General features: G+C 33.9%; 2 protein-coding genes and 1 pseudogene across 5 annotated transcripts; all 3 read left to right on the forward strand.

Moving 5' to 3' along the window:
* The first annotated feature begins 15,381 nt into the window (after positions 1 to 15,381).
* LOC110665935 (transcription termination factor MTERF2, chloroplastic) lies at positions 15,382 to 19,739 on the forward strand. Of its 2 annotated transcripts, none has more exons than XM_021826251.2 (7): positions 15,382 to 16,040; positions 16,806 to 16,943; positions 17,051 to 17,293; positions 17,511 to 17,624; positions 18,004 to 18,183; positions 18,433 to 18,650; positions 18,770 to 18,950. In XM_021826251.2, the coding sequence occupies exons 1-7, from the start codon at positions 15,498 to 15,500 to the stop codon at positions 18,801 to 18,803; spliced, it is 1,470 nt and encodes a 489-aa protein (XP_021681943.2). In that variant the 5' UTR covers positions 15,382 to 15,497; the 3' UTR covers positions 18,804 to 18,950. The 2 variants fall into 2 exon arrangements, with proteins under 2 accessions (XP_021681943.2, XP_021681942.2); XM_021826250.2 differs by lacking the exon at positions 18,770 to 18,950 and adding an exon at positions 19,271 to 19,739 and having other exon boundaries at positions 15,386 to 16,040.
* Positions 19,652 to 22,817, forward strand: LOC110671351 (uncharacterized). 3 transcript variants are annotated; one of them, XM_021833786.2, is made up of 4 exons: positions 19,652 to 19,779; positions 20,916 to 21,041; positions 21,338 to 21,438; positions 22,129 to 22,817. In XM_021833786.2, the coding sequence occupies exons 2-4, from the start codon at positions 20,944 to 20,946 to the stop codon at positions 22,626 to 22,628; spliced, it is 699 nt and encodes a 232-aa protein (XP_021689478.2). In that variant the 5' UTR covers positions 19,652 to 19,779; positions 20,916 to 20,943; the 3' UTR covers positions 22,629 to 22,817. The 3 variants fall into 3 exon arrangements, with proteins under 3 accessions (XP_021689478.2, XP_021689477.2, XP_021689480.2); XM_021833785.2 differs by lacking the exon at positions 19,652 to 19,779 and adding an exon at positions 20,267 to 20,391; XM_021833788.2 differs by lacking the exons at positions 19,652 to 19,779; positions 21,338 to 21,438.
* A 145-nt stretch (positions 22,818 to 22,962) lies between these two features.
* On the forward strand, positions 22,963 to 25,998 carry LOC110665934 (FT-interacting protein 3-like; annotated as a pseudogene).
* Positions 25,999 to 26,165: the final 167 nt, after the last annotated feature.

The following is a 26,165-nucleotide window of genomic DNA, read 5'->3' on the forward strand; positions in this document are numbered from 1 at the left end:
AAAATGGACCAAAATATTAACTAGTTTTAATTTCAACTAAATGTTTTAAGTACTTACTATAAAATGCTCACCACTTGTCAAAAATAAGAAAATTATTTTAAAATTCCTTGTAGGGTACTTAATGAGTTATCGGTAGGTGAAGTTCGGTAGTTCATTAGGTATTCTACGGGATCATGTTATGCCTTACAGAGGGGTAAGGTGTGACAAAATGGAAAAGTAGTAGCTTATGCTTCAAGGCAGCTAAAGAGGCATGAGCAGAACTATCCCACCCATAATTTGGAAATGGCGAATGTAGTCTTTGCACTAAAGATCTGGAGACACTACCTGTATGGTGAAGTGTGCAAGATATATACCGACCATAAGAGTTTGAAGTACATCTTCCAATAGAGGGATTTAAATTTGAGACAGAGGAGATGGATGGAGCTTCTAAATGACTATGATTGTACCATCCAGTACCACCCTGGGAAGGCCAATGTAGTAGCAGATGCTTTGAGCATAAAATCTTTTGGCAGCTTGGCACACATATCAGCAAAGAGGAGACTGTTGATTCAGGAAGTACATTAGTTGATGGATCAAGGTCTGATCTTAGATCTTTCAGATGAAGGGGTATTATTGGCCCATTTTTCAGTGAGACCAGACCTGCGAGACAGAATCAAAGTTTTCTAACACAGAGACTCGCAATTGATGAAGATTATAGAAAGAGTACAGCATATTGAAGGTGGTGAGTTTGGATTTGCCAATGATGGCGCTCTTATGCAAGGTTCCAGGATATGTGTGAAATGAAATCATGCGAGAAGCATACTATACACTATACAATGTTCACCCAGGCTCCACTAAGATGTACCATGATATGAAAGATAGCTACTGGTGGAATGGCATGAAGAGAGACATAGCAGACTTTGTGTCTAAGTGCTTGACTTGTTAGAAGGTGAAGTTTGAACACCAGAGGCCGTCACGAAAACTGCAAGAGCTTCCTATCCTAGAATGGAAGTGTGAAATGATCACTATGGATTTTGTAACTGGGTTGCCTCGTACCACACGGGGATATGATTCGATATGGGTAATTGTAGATCGTCTGACTAAATCTGCTCATTTCTTACCTGTGAAAATCACATATTCTGTTGCACAGTACGCCCAGCTCTATGTTCAAAAAATAGTCAATTACATGGAGTTCCTGCTTCCATAATATCTGACGAAGGGCCCCAGTTCACTTCTAGGTTTTGGAGAAAGTTGCAAGAGGCACTTGACACACAATTAAACTTTAGTACCGTCTTTCACCCTCAGACAAACGGGTAGTCTAAAAGGACAATCCAAACACTGGAAAACATGCTTCGCATGTGTGTTTTGGATTTTAGAGGTCAATGGGATGATTAGCTACCCTTGGTGGAGTTTGCCTACAACAACAATTATCATTCCAGCATCGGGATGGCACCCTATAAGGCACTATATGGTAGAAAGTGTAGGTCTCCTCTGTGTTGGACGGAAATGGGAGAAGTGAAGGTGCTTGATGTAGACCTAGTGCAGTACACTTCAGAGATGGTTCCTTTAATCAGGGAATGATTGAAAATGGCTTTCAATAGGCAAAAGAGTTATGTAGATCCCAGACGGAGGGATGTAGAGTTTGCAGTAGGCGATTACGTATTCCTAAAGGTTTCTTCGATGAAAGGAGTCATGAGATTTGGAAAGAAGGGCAAATTGGCACCTTGGTATATTGGACCTTTTAAGGTTACTGATAGAGTTGGAGCAGTTGTCTATCAATTGGAGTTACCCACCAACCTTTCTCATGTTCATCCTATATTTCACATCTCCATGCTCAGGAAATACATACCTGATCCTTCTCATGTGTTACAGCCGGATCTCATGTGTTACAGCCGGATATAGTAGAGTTGAAGGAAGACTTGGCATTTGAGAAGCAACCTATAGCCATAGTGGACTATCAATTGAGGCAGCTAATATCAAAACAGATCCCTATGGTTAAGGTTTTGTGGAGGAACCAGTCAGTGAAAGAGTGCACCTGGGAGTTAGAGCGGGACATGCGTAGCAAGTACCCTTATTTATTCAATATATAATTTTGTTCTTTTATTCTGCCTTATATAAAAATTCGAGGATAAATTTTCTGTAAAGGGGGAAGAATGTAACACCCCTAATTTTTAAATTAATTATTTTATAGGTAGATATTAATATTTTATTTTATTTGAATTTTGGAAAATTATTTAAAATTTTTTGGATTTTATAAATTGGGTTCGATTTTTTGAAAATATAAAACTTTGATGATTTTTAAAAAATTAATTTAAAGACCACGTGAGAAAAATAAAAATATATTTGGACTCTACGAATTTTTTTGAGTTTTCTAGAATTTTTTCAGAATTTTTGAGCCTCATTTTCGATCCCAAGGAAGAGTAAAAATTCAAAAATTTGTATCCTGAATCGGACCAACCGAATCAAACCGAATCAGGTCGGATCGGCCCTTTCCTTTTTCCTTTCCCCTTCCCCCGCGCATCCCGACCTCTCCCCTTCTCTCCTCGTTTTCACTCTCCTCCCTCAGCCTCTCACTGGCCAGTCTCCGCCTCAGCCTCCTCAACTCACCAGTGCACCTCCCCCGCCCCTCCCCCACTGCCGAGAAGCCTCCAGGCCGCCGAAAACGTCACGCGAACCCCACCCTTGCGCACGCGCGCTGTTTTGTTTTCCTGACCAAATCCAGCCGATTCGGCCATCGATTGGACAGGGTCTTGTGCCAAAATCTATCTACACCTCGAGAGCTTTCCATAGACACCAAGAACACCAAAATCTATCGAGCGATTTGTCCAATTTTTGTCCGGGAAGTTTTAGCCCATTTTGACTTTCGGGATAGATTTCTCAAAAACTGTAAACCCCACCAAAAATCCGAGAGTACCGGAGTGCCCCACTCGTCGAGAGCTTTGCGCCAATACCCATTTCAAATTTTTCCTACACCGTTTTTTGGTAGGTCTCACGAGACTTCACAGTGTTTTTCCGAGCATTAAACGAGCTTAGAAAATTTTGTAAAAATTATATACTAACTCCCGTGTTGTGGGCTTCGTATAGGTACCTTCAATTCGTGAAAATTCAACAGTTGCTCAGCTTTTTAATTTTGAGCCGGGCAGATAGGCTACCAAAAAGTCTCCGAATCGGGTCGAGGTTATAGGCTACCCCACCATTTTCAGAGGTCCCAGACGCGTCTTCAGGGTCAGAATTGGTATAGGTAAACCTGAACCCTCTTTTTTCTTAATTATCTAGTGCTTAATTTCGATTAAAATTTTATAAAATATTCGTGGTAGGTTAGAAAAATATAATTCCCTTTGCGTTAGCTTTATAATATTGCTAAGGACCGCGGGGCAAAGTTTTAGAATTTTTAGAGCTTATTTGGGTAGTTTTTGCAAAAGGGGTAATTTTAGGGACTAAATTGTAAGTTTCCAAATTATGATTGTTGACTGTTTGGATGGGCCCAGGAGGAGCCATGCGATGTGATTGAGTTATGGATGTGTGAATTATGGATATAGAAGTGCATTTTGAACCCTTTTACAAGTTGGATAAGTCCTAGGTATAGGGGAGACTCTATCGAATTTTCGGCACGACCTAGGGTATCTTTCTAACACCCTAGGCAAATCCCACATCCGCAAAACATGGGAGAGATACTGGGTTTATAAGTTGGTGGTTCGTAACCCCTAGTAACGCGTTTTAAAACCGTGAGGGCTTCAGCCCAGAGCGGACAATATCACTAGTGGGCCGGGCCGTTACATTTGTGGTCACAAATGTGGTATGACAAATCTAATGTCCTAGCCCACTAGTGATATTGTCCGCTCTGGGCTGAAGCCCTCACGGTTTTAAAACGTGTCACTAGGGGTGACGAACCACCAACTTATAAACCCAGCATCTCTCCCGTGTTTTGTCGATGTGGGATTTGCCTAGGGTGTTACAATCCACCCCCCTTATGGGACTCAGCGTCCTCACTGAGGTTTGCCCCACCATCGCTCAAGGTTGCACGAGGAGCGGCTCTGATACCACAAATGTAATGGCCCGGCCCACTAGTGATATTATCCGCTCTGGGCCAAAGCCCTCACAGTTTTAAAATGCGTCACTAGGGGGTTACGAACCACTAACTTATAAACCTAGCATCTCTCCCGTGTTTTATCGATGTGGGATTTGCCTAGGGTGTTACAGTCTTTGGTCTTTTCCAAGCTTGTATCAAGTTAAATATATTAAATAATTTCAATGAAATTTATTAGGTGAGCCAGGACAGCCTTCCTCCTCCACCCAGCCGCCGCAGTGACCTCGGTTAAGTTTGTGAGTAAAATATTAATTTTAATTATAATTTCGATATTATTATATGTTTAAGTATACCCATGCATTACTTATAAATATGTATCTATGTAGTTAAATACTAGGAACATTTTATATTGCATTCATAATTGATGAAGTGCCATGGATGTTGTTCGTGGTAATTTGGAGCAGTGTGCATGCGTTGGCATGCGTGTGGTATGGTATTGGATATGGACAGGATGGGTAGACACGGCTTGAGAGACACTCGCTAGGACTCGGTCCTTTATGGATATTTCAAGGTAGACACGGCTTGAGAGACACTCGCTAGGACCCCGCATTTGGTTTATTAAGCGAAAATCTAGCTTGAGAGATACTCGCTGGTAGAGGTTGGATTAAGAGAGCTGTATAAGGGATCAGCTCCCATATATGTACTGTTTGTATAGTGTTGGGTGGGTGAATGCTCCAAATTGCCTTTTTACTGCTATGATGTGATTTGTATGAAAATTATGATGATGTTGCATTTCATGCCTTATGATGCATTAGCTTTAGTTAGCTATAGAAATTGTGATTAAAATTAGTATTTTACTCTCTAAGTCGAACGCTCACTCCTGTTCATCTATTTTTTCAGTCTACAGGAGGATTACTTATTGTGACTAACCTACTCTTCTTCTTTGTAGGTCAATTAGTAGTATTTGATGTATTTTATACAATTGAGTTAAATTTTAGACTCCGCATGTGTCAGGAGTATTTTAATTAATTTGGGTCTATAATATAATATGGTGTTGAATTTGTAAGATTATTAATTGGATATATGATTGGATTGGATGAGGGAGCTGAGCTCCCATTGAATTTTTGATATTATGAGCATGTGGAGGGTGAGCTGAGCTCCCCAATTTCTTATATATTATGTTTACAGGTCGGGCGAGTAAAAAATTTCCCATTGAACGGTCAATTTTATGGCCGGACTCTGTCCGGTTGAATTCTTGAAATTGGGCCCAATGGGCCTTAGGATTGGGTTGAAGAATAGTTAGGTTTACTACGGGCCTCGGGGGATTTAGGCTGGCCCAGGTCCTAGTGCCGGTTTGACCCATAGGTTGGGTCATAACATTATAGATAAAACATATAAAATAGAATTATTTAAAAAAAAACTAGCTATAATTATAAAAATTTGAAAAAATATTTTTTAATATTAAACTTTTAAATTCATATTATCATTTATTATTAACAAAATTTTTTATGAATTAGGATTTTTGTCTATATAAATATTTTTTAAAATAAGATTTATAATAAAATTAAAATTTTAATATGTTAATTACTAATTATTGTATATTAAAAATTTATAAAATAATTTGATTATTTCATAAATTTTTATGTTCATATTTTTATATTTATTAAATAATTATTAGAAAAGAATACAACATTATAAGTAAAAATTTAGATTAATGTTGAATGAATTTTTATTATTTATTAATTTGAATATGTATAATTCAATGTAATGTAAAATAAAAATTAAAAAAAAAAAGTGTTTAAAACAAAAATGTATATATGGTAAACATATTAATGAAAAGTTAAATTATATAATTTAAAAATATATTGTTATAATTATATATTATATATTACTTTTATTTTTAAATATAACTTTAAATACTAATATATTTATATAATTAAATAAGGTTGGAAGACAGAAAATAAAAAATAAATTATTTATGTCAATTATCAATTGTAATAAAAACTTTTAATTACATCAATTCAATCATAAATCTTTTCAAATGTTTTCAGTTTTAATAATAAATTTAATTAAAAACAATTAACTCATTAATTGGTAAAAATAATTCAAAATTTTCATTTATTATCAATTTTAGTTGTCCATTTTAATTTTATTAATATATTCAATAATTTAATATTTTTATTAATTTTTAAAAAAATTGATGTTAATAAAAAATAATAAATGAATAATATAGCTAATATTATTATTTAAATTTTTAATTTTTTTTCTGTATTTCTTTTTACTTATACTTTTAATTCACATATTTTATATTATTTTATTTCAAATTTAAGGAAAAAATATTTAAAAAAATATGAACAAATAATAAAACCAAAATAAATGTAATTGTAGTTTTCAAAATAATAGATAAATTAATGAAAATAATATTTTTTTTATCAATTTGAGAATAATCACTAAAATTGATATAAAAATAAAAAGATTGGCTAATATTAATAATGTATACAAATATTTAAATTATTTTTATCAATTAAGTAATCCAATTAGACTAATTTTAAAAATTGAAACTAATATCAAAGTTTGAAATTAAATTGATAAAATTAAAAGGTTTGACTAAAATTGAAGAAATTCATAAAGATTTTAATTTTTTTTTAGTCATTTACCCATTAAATAATAATATAAAATTTATATAAATAGATAAAAATTTCAAATGAATAAGTATTTAAATTTAATATTATGATTTTTTTTATTATATTTTAATATAAATTAAATTTATTTTTATTTTAAATAATTAGTATCTAAATATGCAAGGGTGTAGTAAGAAATATGCAAGGGTGTAGGGCGTTCACCTAAAACGACGCACCATGCCAGCGCCCAGGTGTGGTGTTAAATGCGCAAGAGTTCCCACATCATGGACGGGTATGGGTAAAGAAGTTAGTCCATAGGACAGATAGTAGAACAAATAGTGAAATAGAACAGAAGATAGGTGTAGAGAACAATAGAAAATATCATAGAAGGAGATCAATTAGGAATGAACATGATAGGATGAGAATAAGAATTGGTACTTGGAATATTATATCACTTACAAGAAAATTAATAGAGCTTATGGATACCTTGGAAATGAGAAGGGTGAATATTGCTTGCATTCAGGAGACTAAATGGGTAGGAGAGAAAAGCAAGGAAGTGGGTAATTCATGGTACAAACTGTGATTTACCAAAAAAGAGAAAAATAAGAATAGAGTGGGCATAATCATAGACAGGACATTGAAAGATGCTGTAATAGCTGTAAAAAGAGTAGAAGATAGAATTATACTAGTAAAGCTAGTACTAGAAGAATAAACAATAAATGTAGTTAGTACTTATACCCCACAAATAGGACTAGATAGTGAGAGTAAACAAATGTTTTAGGAAGATATGGATGATCTAATGCAAAGTATACCGAATGAAGAGAATGTTTTCATCGGTGGAGATTTGAATGGACATATAGGAAGTGATAGGCAAGGTTATGAGAATGTTCATGAAGGTTTTGGTTTTGGCAGTCAAAATGAGGAGGGCAAAAGCATCATGGATTTTGCTGTGACATATGACCTAATACTAACAAACACCTACTTTATAAAAAGAGAGTCACATTTAGTGACTTTCAAAAGTGGGTAACATAGAAGTCAAATTAAATTCCTCTTAACCACTAAGACAAATAGAGCTTTATACAAGAATTGCAAAGTCATTATAGGAGAGGCTTTAACAAATCAACATCGGTTAGTGGTATTGGATATCAAATTTAAGAACAATTCAAGTAAGGTTAGAAGAAATAGTATAGCTCAAACAAAGTGGTGGGAGTTCAAAGGAGTAAAGCAAGTTAAGTTCAAAAATGAGCTTCTCGAGTCTGAAGCATGGAAGCTAGATATGAAGGCCAATAGTATGTGTGTCACACCTTACCCCTCCGTAAGGCATAACATGATCCCATAGAATACTTAATGAACTACCGAACTTCACCTACCGATAACTCATTAAGTACTCTACAAGGGATTTTAAAACAATTTTCTTACATTTTGGAAGTGGTGAGCATTTTAGTGGGAATTAAAAACCATTAATTCAAGTTTAAATACTAGTAAAAAAAATTTTGTCCATTTTAAATTTTGCCCAAATTTTATAAAAATTTTGACAGAGTTCCCTCTGTATTTTGAGAAACCAGTTCTTCAAAGACCTGTAAAAAGCACTTCCAAAAGTTTTCCACAACTCCCAATCTCCAATAAAACTCAAATAAACCCAATTCAAATCACTTCAAAGCAATTTCCACAATTTAATCAAATTTGGTCATCACAAAATTTTTAATACTTCATTAACAAGGCATAAAGCAGAAAATTCATATTTACAAATATTAAATTTACAGAAGCAACCCAAAATAATATTATTACAATTTATTTACAACTGCTCAACTACATTGATACATATAACATTTCCATATTTACATCAAAATTATCTACAAGGGTATAAAATAATATCCGTACAAAAGCTTGATGTGATCTTCAACTCGATGTGACTCACTCTGCTTTTTCCTTATCTCTTATCTGAAAGAAAATAAGCCATCGCTGAGTATAAAAATACTCAGTGGTGCATAATAAAAATTTAAAATGTAATAATTAAATCATTCATTGCCAAACACAATTCAAATGTTTCTCAAACACATTTCAACAATTATCAAGTTCCTAATAACACCATTTTATCAAATAATCTATTAAACACAGTTTAGTCAAACAATTTCATAACACAGTGTTGCCAAAGTCATACACAACTTAAGTCATGACACAAAATTTCCGATCAATGCCGTGTTGTACACCACGACAAAGCAATCTCAACCCCATTAATCAAAGTCAATGAGGGAGGTGGCTAGCTAGCTAATGAGTACTCATCCAATCTACAACCTCAACTGGCAAGCCAGAGAGGGAGGAAAATAAACGATCTCAACCCCATAAATGGAGGAGGAAATGTGATACTGTCATGCTAAGTGTGAATCCAAAATCAATTTAAAACAATTATTTTCAATAATTTATGAGAGATCCCAAACAATTTTCAAAGTCATTTTTGTAGTCACAAAGTGGCAACACAATTCATAAATAACACAGCGATTTCATAAAGTATAGCAACTCAAAATTTCAATTGGAAAATAATTACATAAATTTATTGTGCACAAACCTGACTGGAGTCGCCTTTAGGCCTTGACTCAGTCTCTCCGAGCTTCCAAGTCTTTTTCAGCTGAAACACACAATTTCATAGTGTTTCAGTACCATAACTTAACATAAGTCCAAAAATAAATTTAACTTCACTTTAACTAGCTCTATTGCGTTAAATTCGACGTTCTCAAAGTTTTTGTGTTTCAGGTTACTATTTACTACACTATTCAAGTCAAATTATTGATTTTTTAAGGATTAATAGGTATGGGAACTCCAACTTCACCCACATACCACATTTTGGTCACCAAACTTGTTGGTTTTGGTCACTTTTTCAAAGCTTAGGTCATTTTGGCAAAATTGCCAATTTTCAGTTTTAGTGCTTCAAAGTTGCACTGTTCCATTGGTCGATCTACTGTTGGAATTTGACAAAACTTCCTTCATAGAAAATGTTCCTTATTGTCTTAAGTGTATTCTCATTTTTGGATCACCTCAATCGGAGTTTTGTAGCTCAAGTTATGGCCAAAATAAGTTTACTGTTCACGTGCACTGTTCATACTGGTATTTTGGGTTCTGGCAAATTTTGATCCAACTTTGGTCAGTAATTTGATCAAGTTAAGTTCATAATTTGGTCTAACTTTCTTCATATGAAATGTTCTACTATGTTTTATGTTTCCATCGGTTCAAGAATCGCCTAAATCCGAGTTTTGTAGAGAGAGTTATAACCCTTCAAACATTACTGCTCAATGAAATTTCTGCAGAGTTACAGGTTTGGTAACTTAATTTTGTTCAATAATTTGAATGGTTTAATGGCATAATTTGGGGTGGTGTTCTTCATGACAGTTTTAGATCTATGTCTTATCTAATTGCTGGTAAAATTTCAGGTTATTTTGACCCTCCTAACTCGAGTTATGACCAAATGAACAGTTACTGTTCATTTGGTCGATCCGTGCATGTACTGCTCTCATTTCACTTTGGTCAATTGTTTCACCAAGTTTTTGTCAGTTTTTAGCCATGGTTCCTTAATGAAAATTGTGCTATTTTATGTCTATTTTCATCCCCAATTTGTGACATATCAATTGGACTTGTAAAATTTGAGTTTTGGTCCTTCAAAGTGGGTTTGGTCATGCTGCCAGCAGCATGACCATTTACCTCCGAATTTAACTTAGTTTCCTATCATTCCCACACAAGTTATTTGGTCATAATTGACCATTATTTCACTTCACAATAGGTCCAACATGCCATTTATGCATTTTTCCAAATTTTGGTTCATAAGCCCTAGCCTCCAAACCTTAATTCACTTAAATTGTGCAATTAACTAAATTCAAAACTTTAAACTATAATCAATCAACTAATTAAGACTTTTAAACTCATTCTATCTCATTTAATTCATGCAATTCATACTCCCTTCAACTAGGTCAAAATTTCAGTTTAGTCCTTCTCCCATGTTTGTTTCATTTAATCAAGTTCTAAGCTCACTTTCAACCATCACATATGCATTTGAATGGGTAAATAAAGAGTTTAGCATACTAACCTCAATTTAAATGCCAAGCCTTCAATTGTTCTCTTTCTTTCCTCTTTCTTTCTTGTTCCTAGGTTGAGATTGCAAGGTCTAATGAAGTTTTTAGGGGAGTTATGTGGATTGGGTGAAGAAATTCAAGCTTAAAAGTAAGCTTAAATGGAAGAAGCTTTCATGGAGATGAGAGGGAGAAATGGGGCGGCAAAGAGAGAAGAAGATGAAAGGATTTTTTTGTTTTTTTTTTCTTTATTTTCTTTCATCTTTATCCCTTTTAGAAGACCAAAAATTCCAATTTAATAATTCACTTAATTAATTTGTTTATGACATCATTCATGATGTCATCAACTTTGACTTTTCCATCTTTTTCTTTTTTTTTCTATTTATTTTTTTCTATTAGTTCTTTAATTTAATTCTCGATTCCGAAATTTTCTTTTCTCCGATTTTATTGGACAGTTAGGTCAGGAGTCAGCTCTCGGGGTCAATTGACTAAATCGCCTCGCTGTTCATCCGGTTTGCAAATAATCCAATATTTCTTCCGGCTCCCTGACCTAATTATTTGACTGACTTAACAGTTCTTTTTTGTGATTTTCTCTTTTCCACTGTGTTTATAAGGGTCCTAAGGACCGCAGTCACTTTACGGTTGAAATTTGAGTTTAAAATGACTTCGCGATGCTCCCGAGGAGGTCACTCATCGCTGTGACTCTCGGCTCGTTTAACCTCTTATGTTCTGTTTTTCTTATTTATAGTTAACTAATTAAACATTACTAATTATTTGTGTTTATGGCTTCTCAAGTTGTCTTAAGTGTGGCTCTAATCCCATTAATTGTCCGGACCGACACCGGTCACCGGAACAGTGAAATATACCAGGCTATGCAATGGGGGTGTTACAATGTGGATACAGATAGCATCAAAGATTAGAGAAGTAGCTAGAAAAGTACTTAGAGATTCTAAAGGACATAGAGCACCCTCAAAAGAGAGATGGTGGTGGAATGAGGAAGTACAAAAAGCAGTGAAGAGAAAGAGGAAATGGTATAAGAAATTACCTAAGTATGATAATAATAAGGCATATGAACAGTATAAGATAACAAAGAAAGAGGCAAAAAAGGCAGTTAGTCAAGTAAGAGCGCAGATCTTTGAAAAGTTATATGAGAAACTTGGAACTAAAAAAGGGGAAAAAGATATTTATAGATTAGCAAGGAGAAAAGAAAAGAAATATCAAGATCTTAATCAAGTTAGATGCATTGAGGATAAAAGAAAGAAAAGTGTTGATGAAAGATGAGGACATTAAAGAAAGATGGAGAAATTATTTTGATGATCTCTTTAATAATAGTCAAAATGGTAATAGCGTGAATATAGACTACAGAGCAATAGAAAAGAATGTGAATTATACTAGAAGGATTAGATCTTTAGAAGTAAATGAAGTACTTAAGAGAATGAAAGTAGGTAAAGCCTGTGGACCTGATGGAATACCAATTGAAGTGTGGAAGTGTTTAGGAGATATGGGAGTGGCATTATTAACTAAATTGCTTAATAAGATTCTAAACTCAAAGAAAATGCCTGATGAATGGAGGAGGAGTATTTTAGTATCTATTTTTAAAAATAAGAGAGACGTACAGAGTTGCTCAAACTATAGGTGAATTAAACTCATGAGTCATACTATGAAGTTGTGGGAGAGAGTTGTAGAACATCGACTACTTCATGATACTTCTATCTCTCCCAATCAATTTGGCTTCATGCCCAGTCGTTCAACTATGGAAGCGATATTTCTCATTAGAAGCTTGATGGAGAAATATAGAGATGTGAAGAAAGATCTACACATAGTTTTTATCGATTTAGAGAAGGCTTATGATAGTGTTCCAAGAGATATCTTATGGAGAGTGTTAGAACAAAATATGGTATCTATTAGGTACATACAAGTGTTGAAAGATATGTATGAATGAGCAATTACTATTATGCGCACAATGGGAGGGGACACAAATGATTTTCTTATCTCAGTTGGATTACACCAAGGTTCAGTTGTAATCCCTTACCTTTTTACATTAGTTTTAGATGAATTGATGAAATATATACAAGAGAGTATCTCTTAGTGTATGATATTTGTGGATGATATAGTTCTGATAGATGAGACGTAAGAATGAGTCAATAGAAAGCTAGAGCTTTGGAGAAGTACTCTAAAGTCAAAGGGTTTTAAGTGAAGTAGAACGAAGACAGAATATATGCATTGCAAGTTCAGTGAAAACCGAATTGGTGATAGGGAATGAGTTAGTTTGAATGGAGTAGTACTGTCCCAAAGTAATCACTTTAAATATCTCGGCTCAGTCCTTCAAGTAGATGGGAGATGTGAGGAGGATGTTAGTCAAATGATTAAAGGTGGATGGTTGAAGTGGAGACGTGATCGCAAGATTCCCAATAAGTTGAAAGGAAAATTTTACTATACAGCCATATAACTGGCTATGTTATATGGTAATAATTGTTGGGCACTGAAGGGATGTGTCTAAGATAAGAGTTGCAGAGATTAAAATGTTAAGGTGAATGAGTGGCCATATTAGACTAGATAAAGTCTGTAATGAGAGTATTAGAGAAAAGGTATGAGTGGTGCCAATTGAGGATAAGTTGACAGAAGGGAGATTAAGGTGGTTGGGTCATATGAAGAGTAGACATATGGAGGCTCAAATTAGACAAGTAGAGCACATTAGGTTATAGGATAGAAAAAAAAATGGGTAAACCTAAACTAATTTGGAGGATAGTAGTACAACATGACCTAGAAGCATTACACATTTTCGAGGATTTAACCCAAAATCATTTAGAGTGGAGAAAGAGAATCTATATAGCAGACCCAATATTTTTGGGATAAAGGCTTAGTTGAGTTGAGTTTAAATAAAATCTAAATAATTTTTATGAATAGCATTTTTCATAAAATTTTTTAATTTATTTATAAATTACAATACTTTATTGATGTAAAGAATAAAATTAATTTAAAATAGGACTAATTAATAAAAAAAATTCTAAGCATTTTTTAATTTTATTTAAAATTTTAATTATTTTTATTAAAATTATAAAATTAGTGTTAGTTTTATTCTTTTTATCTCAATTAGTCAAAATTGAGATGCAATTATAATAATTTCATTAAATTTTCAATAAAAAATATTTTTAATTTATTATATTGAATAATAATATGAGAATATAAAATTAGTTATTTTTATACTTAATAAAAGTGAAATAATAAAATTTGTTTATATATAAAAATAAATTTTAAGTTTGATTAAAGCTATATTTTAGCAATATAAATAATTAAAAAAGTTATAAATTTATGACAAATAATGTGATTTATCTGCTTGAATTCAATTATAAATTTAAAATTTTAATTTTACTATTAGTTAATGCTAAATTTTTATTTAATTATATATATTTATATATCTTAATTTTATTAAAATGAATTAAATAATTTTAATGAATTAATAATGTTTATAGGATTGTAATTAAAGAATTATTGTATTGAGAATTATAACGTGATTTTTTAGTATAAGTATAATTATTATTAAAATATTATTAAAATTTTAATTTATATTAATTATTATAATATTAAAAATATGATTTCTAAGTATTTAATGACAAAAATTCCGTCGCTAAAATTTTTTAGTGACAATAAAAATATTGTAGAATTGGCATAATAAAGGATTTAACGATAATTTTTCTGTTACTAAAAGATTAGCGACGATAATATTTATAAGGTTCTCATTATTAAAATTATTTGTCACGTATATTTTTGTCATTAAATAGTATTAGCAACAAATTTATACTAAAATTAAATAAAAGTAAGATTAATAATTTTAAATCGATATAAACTCTAAAGTTAAGAATTTTAAATTTATATAAATTTTAAAATTAATATAAATAATAAAACATAATTATAATTAATTTTAAAAATAAAAAATAATTTGAGAAAAATCAATATTCTCCATTCCTTCATACATTTGTATATAATATAGGTATTCTTCTTTTTCTTTTAAATTACAAGATTAGTTTTAAATTTATTTTTGATCCAAGTTAAAATTTTACATTAAATTGATTATGATAAAATTTTAACTCATAATATTTAGTACTCTATTTTGTAATATATAAAATAATTCAAAAATTAATAATTAAGAACGTATCCATTATATTGTCATCACCCACATTTATTTAAATTTTTTAATGGGCTAATTACATTTAGATGTAATTGTTATATCTATCATTGTGAGAATATTTTTAGTTGGTCATTAAACATGGATTAAAGTAATAAATTAAATATTTTAAATTTTAGATAAATTAAATTTGTGGGCTAAATTTTTATAAAAATTTTATGTAATATTAATAATGTTGACAATAATTTTCCCAATAATATTGGCCCAACACTAGAATATGATAACGTGGAAAATTTTTATCAGAGATAATAATGTCAGAGAAAAAAAGGTAAATGAAAAAAAATGTTATTTTAATATTTAAAAAAAATGTTAGATTTTATTTTAAAAGTCTCTCATTAACATATTTAAAAAAATAAATTTTAATAACTGCTTTAATGGCTACAATCATAAATCTTTATTTTAATAAAAAAAAAGCACTGTAAGTGTGTATTAGATTTGAGAAACTCATTTATTTTCATCCCCCAATAAAAAAAAAGGAGTTACAGTGAAAATGTCGGGACAACGGCCTATTTGGTTCTAGGCAAACTAGCCTAACCGGAAAAAACTAGTACATCTTTTTTGGTGCCAGTGCAAGGGCTTTAGCCAAGGAGGAATACTTTTACCGCTTCACTTCTCATTTCTCCGCCATGATTACAAAATCTCTATCAATTCCCACAAATCTTCCATTCTCATCCCTTAACACCCGCTTCCATCCCCAATTCCAATCGCCACTCCTTTTCCCCCTCCAATCCTCTCCCTTTCTATTCCATCAAACAACTCAATTCCTCACTAATCCATTTCCCAAATGTCAAAACCCCTGCAACTCATCACCATCCACCACTCAACATCAACAAGAAGACCAACTCAAAGATACCCATGAAGCCATTTTCCACTTCCTCCAAGACTTTGGAATATCCAACGAGGATTCCAGTTCCATTGCTTCAAATTGCCCTAAATATGCTAAGATGCTCATTGATAGTGTGAAAGATTTGGACGACTGGAATGCGTGGGAAACTGCCGGAAAGGAATTTGTTGATTTGGGGTTCAAGGGAAAAGTGATTTATATGGCCAAGGATAAAGGTGATAATGGCAAGCTTGCTTTTCTTGAGAGTCTTGGATTGAGTTTGTCTTCGGCTACGAATGTTGCTCGATACATCACCAATGAGTCGCTTCCGGCTCTTATCAACAAGGTTCGCCTTCAAATTTATATGATTTTTTCTTTTTTAATTAGCTGATAAAAATTTGAGCATTTCATGTATTAAGGGCTTCATTTTTTACTATTTTATATTCTGTTACCTGGTTGGATAATTGTTGAGTTAATAATTGCATAATGTCAGGAGGAGAAAATAATTGCTCCATTGGTGGGAAATTCGAAAGCTTTATTGTCATTATTGTATGACTCTTAACGGAAAACGTTCTTGCACTTAACTTTACCTTAACCTACTATTCAAATGTACCTAAAAACTGACATCACGATATTGGATGCAAGGGTATTCCTTTTTAGCAAAATAATCTCATTATAAATTATGGTTTATTGGATTAACAAAATTAGCAATTCCAAATAAATTATGATTTCCTATGTAGTTATTGTCACCATCCTACTGCTGGACGAAAATGTTATTCCACTTTTCTTGTTTGTGATTTATATGCTCTGAGATTAGATTTCTAACCATTTCTGTTCCTTTATTATTATACTTTGGTATCTTCTTGATTTATTTCATAGATGTTCTGGTTAGAAAGATTTTCACTGAAAAGTATGTGGGCAAAGAATCAAGAATATGATTTAGATTCGAATTTATTTGTATTGAATCATAGTTCCCTTTTTTTAGCTTTCGAGAAATATAAATAATTTATGAAATAGTCAAGAGCAACCAAATGCAACTTAGTCTCTATGGCAAGTTGAATCTTTATATCTATTGTCTGGTATTGTTGCTTATGTTACATTTGGCTTTTAGGTTAAGTATATGAAGGAAATGTTATTTTCTGGCAGTGATGATAAAGGCCTCCTTGGAAAAAATGCTCGACGTGTGATGAAGCATTTATCTATACCTATTGATGATGATTTGCAGCAGACCTTGTCCTTTTTTGAAAAGGTTTAGTGTGCCTTTGTGTCTTTGAAAATCTCATAGCCATTGGTTATTTTAAAATTTGGTTTAAGACTCTTCATATTGTAAGCTGACCTACTGGTTCCATGGTGTAGATTGAAGCAAGACGAGGTGGTTTAGACATGCTTGGTTCCTCTGATGCCTCTTTTCGATGCTTAGTTGAGTCATTTCCACAAATTCTTTTGTTGTCATTAGACTCACACTTGAAGCCTATGATCGAACTTCTTGAAAGTATTGGAATCCCAAGGGAACGCATGGGTAGCATATTCTTATTATTCCCACCTATTATGTTATGTGACATTAAGGGCATTGAAAGAAAAGTTCTGGCTCTTAAGAAGGTGAATTCTCAAATATCAAATAACTACTTCTATGTGTTTATTTATTTATTTATTTTTCTGGTTGTTCTGTGTGTGGTGGTGGTGGTGGTGGTCTGTTGGAAAGGAGGTTGGGGGGGGGGGGGGGGGGTGTGTTTGGGTGTTGGAGATGATTCTTCTGGTTGTTATTTTGTTGACATCAAGATCCTACCTTTGATATAACTTATGCATCGTTTTTCAGGTTGTTGCAGTAGATGAAGATTTTGGAAAAATAATACAAAAATATCCATGGATTCTTTCAACCAGCATTCAAGATAACTACAAGGAGATTGTTTATTTGTGTGATATGGAGAAGGTACGTTATTCCTCAAAGCTATGTTAAAATAAAAATGCTCATATTTAGCAACCTTGGGCATGTTCATTAGATGGGTATTAATTTGTGCGTTTATGTTAAAGCTTTGGTTTGTTTTGTAAAGAGAAATGAAGATAACATGTCTACACATATAATATATTATTACCTCCTAAGGTAAGTTAAATATACAGTAAAGAAATGCTAAACTGATCTTGAAAAGTTTTTTTGGCCCCCAATTGGGAGTGCCACTGTAATTTTTAAATAACTGTTTTAGCTCAAAGAAAAAAATGTTTCTTACTCTATGACTACAGTGGTGCTTCAAATTTCACCTTTTTTCATTGTATTTTTATTTCATCAAATAGGCAATTATGTTTTATATCAGGTTGCAAAAGTGAGCATTGACAAAGCAATCAGAACCTGGCCTCTTGTTTTGGGTTGTTCAACAAGCAAGCTGAAGGTGATGTTGGAACAGTTTGGAGTGCTAGGTGTTAAAAAGAAGTTGGGACAGGTTATTGCTAAAAGTCCTCAATTACTGCTAAGAAAACCTGAAGAATTTCTCCAGGCATGTGATTTTTAACAAAAATCTTTTGTAAATTTTTGTAGACAGTAGATACATGCTTTGTGGGATAGTATAGTTATTTCTGAAAGATCTGGTTCTTCAATTTTCGTTGGGTGTTAGGGATTGCTCATCTGGCCTCCCAAAACTCTCTAATTCGCTGGTGGATCCAGGAATTTAAACCTTGATATACAAAATTATTTTCCAAGCATAAATTTATAATATGATATAAAATGTTATGACTGCAATCTGCAGGTGGTTTCATTTTTGAAAGATCTAGGATTTGATCAGGAAACTGTGGGCAAGATACTTGTTCGTTGTCCTGAGGTTTTTGCTACTAGCATTGAGAAAACGCTACAGATGAAAGTTGAATTCCTTACTTCTATTGGTGTTTCTGAGGATCATCTCCCTCGCATTATTAAAAAATATCCAGAGCTTCTTGTGTCTGACATCTACAAAGCATTACTTCCCAGGTAATGCTTCTTTTTCTTTAACATATTTTCTTAATCAGCTTTATTGTTATTTTTTTGAAAAAATTAACATATGGGCTAACTATAGTTGACATGTGATTAGAGCCTCGCTTATTCTGCAGGCATATAATCTTTCGTGCTGACCTTGTGAAGTAGTTTGGTAAAATTGTTTTTTTGCCCTAGTCAAGTTCCTGTAAGGTATTACTGAAATTAATCTCAAGAACAAGATCTAGACGTCCTGAATTTATTGTAAGAACTGGCATTAGACTTTATATGAATGGTTCCAATGAGATTTCTAGTAAACATTAGGTTACGAGACAATTTCCCTTTTGACTGCAATCACTTTGGGTGGTAAAATTTTATAAGAATTGGATCAAGTGATGGTGAGCATCATTGAATTGTAGTGACAACCTTGTGTCAGCGTGGTATAATCCAAAACCTAGATTGTTCCCTCATCTACAGAGAGAGAGAGGATCAGTTTATAGGTTAATCTTTCTGATGCCTAATTTTGTGATGAAAACCAAACATTTGTCATAATCACTGCTGCTTAAGTTTCAGTTTGAAGGTTGAGTCAATACTCCCTTGATTGGTGTTCTGGTCTAATCCAGCTGTAATGATGGCAGGATAGAGTACTTGATGGAAGTAGGACTCTCGAAGAGAGAGATTCTATTCATGGTCCGCAGGTTCTCTCCTTTGCTAGGGTACAGCATCAATGCAGTTTTGAGACCGAAGTATGAATTCCTGGTGAATACAATGGAAAAACCAGTGAAAGATGTAGTGGTTTATCCACGTTATTTTAGCTATTCACTGGAAAAGAAGATAAAGCCGAGATTCTGGGTGCTGAAGGGAAGGAATGTGGAGTGCAGCTTAAAAGATATGCTTGATAAAAATGATGAGGAGTTTGCTGCCAAGTTTATGGACGCAGGAGGAATGCCTGTTTCCTCTTCTCCTTCACAACCATGAACAGATAACAGCTTGTCAGTAAATATAAATACGACAGTTGTTGAGGAAAAGATGGTAAATTATCGGATTTACAGACGTGGAATGGATGTGTATAAAAAGAGTTTTGAGTAATGGATTTATGATTTGCTATTTGCTTCCACAAGCAACCAAATGAGATTGTGATCTGATGGTAAGAGAATCTGAAATGGTAAATTAAGTTTCAGTGAAATTTTTTTGTTTGGATTAAAATTTTAACAAGACAAACGTGCTAAATAAATAACAAATCGAGTATCAATTTTACTCTGCATTTTATGTCAGTGAGACTACAGATAATATCTGGACAAAAAAAATAACGAAAGAGGAAAATAATAAAACAATTAATTTTTATAAATTTTTATTTTTTAAAAAAGAAATTCAATAAAAAAAATTAATTAAATTAAATTAAATTCTTACTATATTTTAATGAATTTATTTATATATTTAGTGAGAATTAAATTTTTATAAACAAAATTTTTGTGAATTTCTATATTTTATTATATTCGCATGCAAAAACTATAATAGTTGCTAGTGATGAGAATTTTGGTTTCACATTTTTGGAAAGTTTTCCTCAACGCCGAACTATATATTGATTGGACAACTTATAATGGGCCTTTGCGGGATTGTTGATGTTGGCGCAGAGAAAGTGTCCGGCCACTGAAGTTCAAATTTTTCCACAGAAACTGCCACCAAACCGTTAGCATTAACACACCCGCTCTCCTTCCGGCCTCTCCCTTTCCCTGGCTGGACCTCTCTTGGGTTTCAGGCAAGTCAAGTGACTTTTCCACTTTTTTCTGGTTCTTTCCTTTCTTATTTTCTCAATGTGTGTGTCCTGTTTCAGTGTGCTGTGCCAGTTATTTGTGGATAATGTTTTGATGTATATTGCGATTGGCACAAGTCCATTTTCTACTAGACTGACAAAATTTAGAATAGCATACGGCATTCTTCCTTCCTTTCGGTTTTTTTTTTCCTGTTAATTATTTATATATATTTTGCGAATGAAATATGCAAGTTTACCTAATTGTGCTGCGCCAAGTTACGAAAAATTGAATTTCTATTAAACTTATAGTTATCTATGTGGCTTGATCACCTGATATTTTTTTCACTTATTATCATTTCTTGATTCTTTGTTCACCTTATTTCATATCTTATGCAACATGAGCAGAAGTGAATTGTGTGTTTTTTTTTTTAATTTTTACTTTTTTATCACCTAATTCTTGGTTCACCTTATTATAATTTCTTGTGCAGTACGAGTAGGACTCAGTTTTTTTTCTTTCTTTTTTTTTTAAGAAGGGCATCATTATAAACTTTTTAAGAAATGGGGACCATCGTAAGCAAAGCTGCAAATGGCGTTGGAGGTGTCCTTGCTAATGTTTTTACTGCCCCTTTCAAGACTATTCTTGGAGCATCATGTGAGTAAGTATACTCTCTTATCATTAGTATACTCTCTTATCATTAGTATACTCTCTTATCATTCTTAAATTAATAATTATTTACAAGTAGCAAGTCTTTTTAATCATTCTCCGTTAATGTGGGCAGGAACCCTAACAAATCACCATGAATTTCTACCACTTAAGCATTTAATGCATTTGCACAAGTCATGAACTAGGATGTCTGGGCTATTATGTTCCATTTTTCCATCATAACCATAAATATCAGTTCATTTCCTTAATCTTTGTTACTACAATGAAACAACTGCCATGAATCTGCAGGGATACTTGTGTTGGGCCATGGGATGTAATCTGTTTTATTGAGCACTTGTGTGTCTCTAATCTGGTGAAGTTGTTACTGATTTTGAGCCTCTGCTACATAAGTAAGTTTTTTTATTATTTTCTTTCATTTTTTTTCTCCTTTCCATAAGATTCATGCAAGAAGCCGAAGAAATACAAATCATAAGCTTCAATACGCTAGCTTCTGTTTGTTACTTTCTTTTAACATTAGAGTTACCTTTTTTAAATAGTTTAAGTGCATCACATGTTCACAATTTTGTGGAGGCTAAGTACTCTTGTACTGTTCAGGTTTTGATACATTTTGTAGCATTTCTTTTCTGTGATGAATCTGATTTAGTGCTTGATTATTAATGTTTGGATCTGGCTTAATCCTCAATTGTTATCCTTTATTTTTGAGAAATATTTTCTCTATAGTTGGGAAAGGGTGGAGGAGCACTGGGGGAAATTTTATTGTAAGAGTCGAGATCTTCTTTAGAGAGAAAGGCATGACTATTCAAATTTTATCACGTGTCTAAAGAAAGTGTTTAGTTGTGAATGTAGCAGTACCATCATTTTTAGCTTTATATTTCATGTAGTTACTATTGAAGAAAATGTTGAGAATCATAATGCGTCTATGCTCTAGTATGATCGATCAACCTTAACACACCGCATGCATCAGGGTGAACAATGGATTTTTAGATGGTTAGCTGCTGTATTAGATAAGGGAAAATATTTTTCTTCCTTTTCCCCTGGGATATAACTGAAATTTCGAATCTTCCTTTTGTTGCTGGCAGCTTTGATGTTCTTCTACCTATTGTTCAAGGTGGGGATTTGTCAGTGTATAGGAAGAAGCATTTGTAAGATGTGTTGGGCAGCGTGTGAGACATATTGGTTCTCATTACAATATATTACCTGTTTTGTGTGGCACAAGTTAAAGAACACAAAACGTGTACATCGTAGACATTTTCGAGACATTGAAAAAGGGTTTACTTCAAGCTCTGAAAGTGACTATTCAGATAACTGTCGTCATGTTGTTAGAAAGAAAAGGTCGGCAAGGGAAGGAAGAAAGTTTCAGTTGCAGAGCTCTCGTTATCCTTCAAGTAGGTATGGAAACCATAGTCGCCATCGATACCACCACCATCATTTAAGGTTGAAAACTAGGGAAATATCTGCCCATGTTAAGTGTGGAACCCGAAGGCTAAGGAATTCAAGACGGTTGCAACTAATAAAATTAAAAAATCATAGAAGAGATCTTGGAATTTTCAAGAGGAGACAGAGGAGAGGCATGAGGTGATCAAGAGAGAATCTGAGGTGAACAAGCTAGTAAAAGTTTATGAATGTTGAAGTGTCTGGGTGGGACAGAGAGTCACAAGAGTCTGAAACAATATTTCAGAGGTTAAAATGACAGCACATGTAAATCAAACTGATTGATGTACCATATTTGTTTGTGCATTTATTTATAAGTTAGCAGATTGAAGACCTAGTTGCTTGATGATCCTAACATACACTCTCTACATACGTTTTATATGGCTCCAAAAGCAGCTTTCCTTTCCATTCTGTACGAGATTAAAACTTGGATTAAACCTCTAGTATGTAATGAATAGCAAAGGATTTTCCGTTGGCATAAAAAATGATCCCTTTTTTTAATGTTCTATGGCAAGCATTTATTTTGAATTTGAAAATAAGAAGTGCATTTCCTAGAATTAGAATTTCATTTGTCGCTTGTAAATGCCAAACGAATTCATTTTTCAAATCAAATCTTTCAAAAATCTAACTCATTAAGCAGTTATTTATGAATAATTAACTCATTCAATATATATAGCTAGGAACAGCACTATGACGATAAATGCTTTCCTCCGAAACGGTCGTAATTTTCGTGCATTTATTTCCTCTTATTCTTCCCTTGTCAAAAACGTTTCCTTATTTAGCTCATCCTCTTCCCTGAAATTATCTACTTCTTCTTTTCTCTCTACCAAACATTGAGGAGGCTTCTCTGTGTCTGGTGCGTGGTGAGCAAGATCTTTTTGCCTATTCTGGTACGTATGCATTGCCATCTACTTGAAAGTCATCGCTCTCTTTTGCAGTCCTGGAAAATATTATACATATTATTTCACACATGGGTCTCATTTTCGTGCTCCATTTATTTTGTTTTATTCTAACATGAGACCTTCCATTCCATGCCCAAGACTGCAATTTTGATAATGAATTTACATGAAGCTTTTGTGGCCATTTTTACTTGACTATGCAATCTAATATCTCTATTGAATCTTCTTGAACAATTCTAATTAATTCTTACAGTTTCGATGAGCAATGTTGTCAAAGCAAAAACCAAAAGAGGACTACTCCCTCAAGGAGACAACACCTAATATTGGCACACGGAATATCACAGCAGCTAATCATAAGCTCTCGCTAGTGGAAGAACGACAGTACGTGCATGTTAGGATTGCGAAAGCCAAGATTTTGCCAGTGAATAATGCGACTGGCACTTGTGACCCTTTTGTTGAGCTAAAGATCGGTAACTGCAAGGAAACAACAAGATTTCTTGGCAAGACCTCCAACCCTGAGTGGAACCAAGTGTTTGCTTTCACAAAGGATGGCCTCCAGACCAGGATAGCAGATATCTTGGTCAGAGATAAAGAGTTGGTGAATAATAAGCTCATTGGTGGTGTTTCATTTGATATAGCGGACATTCCCACCCGGTTTCCACCGGATGGTCCATTGGCGCCTCAGTGGTACAGATTAGAGGATCGCAATGGGGTGAAGGTCCTGGGAGAGCTGATGTTAGCTGTCTGGATAGGGAATCAAGCAGATGATGCATTTTCGGTTGCTTGGCATGCTGATACTGCTGCTGTTAGTAGTCAAAGTGTATCGAACACACGTTCTAAGATATATGTATCACCAAGACTCTGGTATCTTAGAGTTGATGTGATTGGGGCACAGGATTTGGTGCCTACAGATAGGAATAGGAAACCACAAGTTTATGTAAAGGCTATCCTTGGGAACATAGTCTTAAGGAGTAGAGTTTCAAAGTTATGAGTGTGAATCTTGGTTGGAATGAGGAATTGATATTTGTTGCAGCAGAGCCTTTTGATGACCCTTTGATTTTGAGTGTGGAGGATAAGATAGGAGGTAATAAGGAGGAATGTTTAGGAAGGTGTGTGATTGCTCTGCAAAACGTGGACAAGAGGCTTTTGCCACCAGCTATGGGAGATAAGTGGATTAATCTGGAGAGGCATGTGGAGGGAGTTGAAGAGAAGAAGGAAGAGAAGTTTGCTAGCAGGCTTCATCTGAAGGTGTTTTTGGATGGTGTGTATCATTTTTTTGATGAACCCACATACTAGTGCAGTGATCTCAGGGCAACATCACCCTAGTTATGGCCAGATAAAATTGGTATATTGGAATTGGGAATCTCGAAAGCTGAAGGCTTGCTTCCCATGAAGTCGAAGGATGGTCGTGGAACTACCGATGCTTATTGCGTGGCCAAATACTGGCAGAAGTGGGTGCGGACGACTACTGTGATAGACAGTCTAGCTCCAAAATGGAATGAACAATATTATTGGGATGTTTATGATCCATATACAGTTATTACGATTGGAATTTTTGATAATAGTTATTTAGGAGCAGATGACAACATTAATGGAGGTACAAAAGATCCAAGAATTGGCAAGGTAAGGATTCGTCTGTCTACCCTTGAAACCGATAGGATATACACGCACTCTTATCCGCTCATAGTCCTGCAATCTAATGGGTTGAGGAAAATGGGAGAACTTCATTTGGCTGTAAAATTTACTTGTACCTCCTTGCTTAATTTGTTATATACATATACACAGCCTTTGCTTCCCAGAATGCTTACATTAGCCCACTATCAGTGTATCAGCGAGACAGTATAAGGCACCAAGCTATTTAAGTTGTCTGTTTAAGGCTGGGACGTGTCGATCCACCTCTGAAGAAGGAGGTTGTGGAGTATATGCTGGATACAGCTGCAAACATGCGGAGCCTGAGAAGAGGAAAAGCAAACTGTGAGAGAGTTATGAGATGCTTGAGTGGTATTGTTGGATTTTGGAAACGGTTTGATAGTTTATGCCAATGGAAGAATCCGGTAGCAACAATAGCAGTTTACTGGGGGTTCCTTGTCCTAGTTATCTCCCCAAGACTAATGCTACCAGCATGCTTTTTCTCCTTGTTTATGGTTGGAGTTTGGAGGTATCTAAAGAGGCCTAGACATCCACCTCACATGGATACCAAACTATCCCATGCTGAAACCGCACATCCTGATGAGTTGGATGAAGAATTCGATCCATTTCCAACGTCCAAGGCAGGTGAAGTTGTAAAGAAAAGGTATGATAAATTGAGAAGCATGGCAGGGAGGCTGATGACAATGATGGGTGACTTGGCAACTCAGTTGGAGAGGGTGCATGCTGTGCTGAGCTGGAGGGATCCCAGAGCTACCTTAATGTTTCTGGTATTTTGTGTGATTGGTGGGTTTGTGGTATATTTGTATTCTTTGAGGTACTTGATCATCCTTATGGGAACTTATGTGATGAGGCCTACAAGGATGAGGGCAAAACTTCCTTCCCTGCCCCAAAACTTCCTTCGGAGGTTACCTGCTAAAACAGATACCATGTTGTAACAAGAAACTTATCATTGCCTACGTGTGCTACTTCTTCTTCCTCTGTTCTAAGTTCATATTAAAACTAAGATATAATTTTTTTATATATTTGTATTTGAAATTTATGATAGATAATTTAATCCTAAGGTATTTATCTGTCATCTACTATATAGAATCCAACTTTTTTTTTAACTAATTTTTTTTTTTAAATCTGTCTTTAAT

Source organism: Hevea brasiliensis, chromosome 17 (genome assembly GCF_030052815.1).
Source record: "Hevea brasiliensis isolate MT/VB/25A 57/8 chromosome 17, ASM3005281v1, whole genome shotgun sequence".
NCBI lineage: Eukaryota > Viridiplantae > Streptophyta > Magnoliopsida > Malpighiales > Euphorbiaceae > Hevea > Hevea brasiliensis.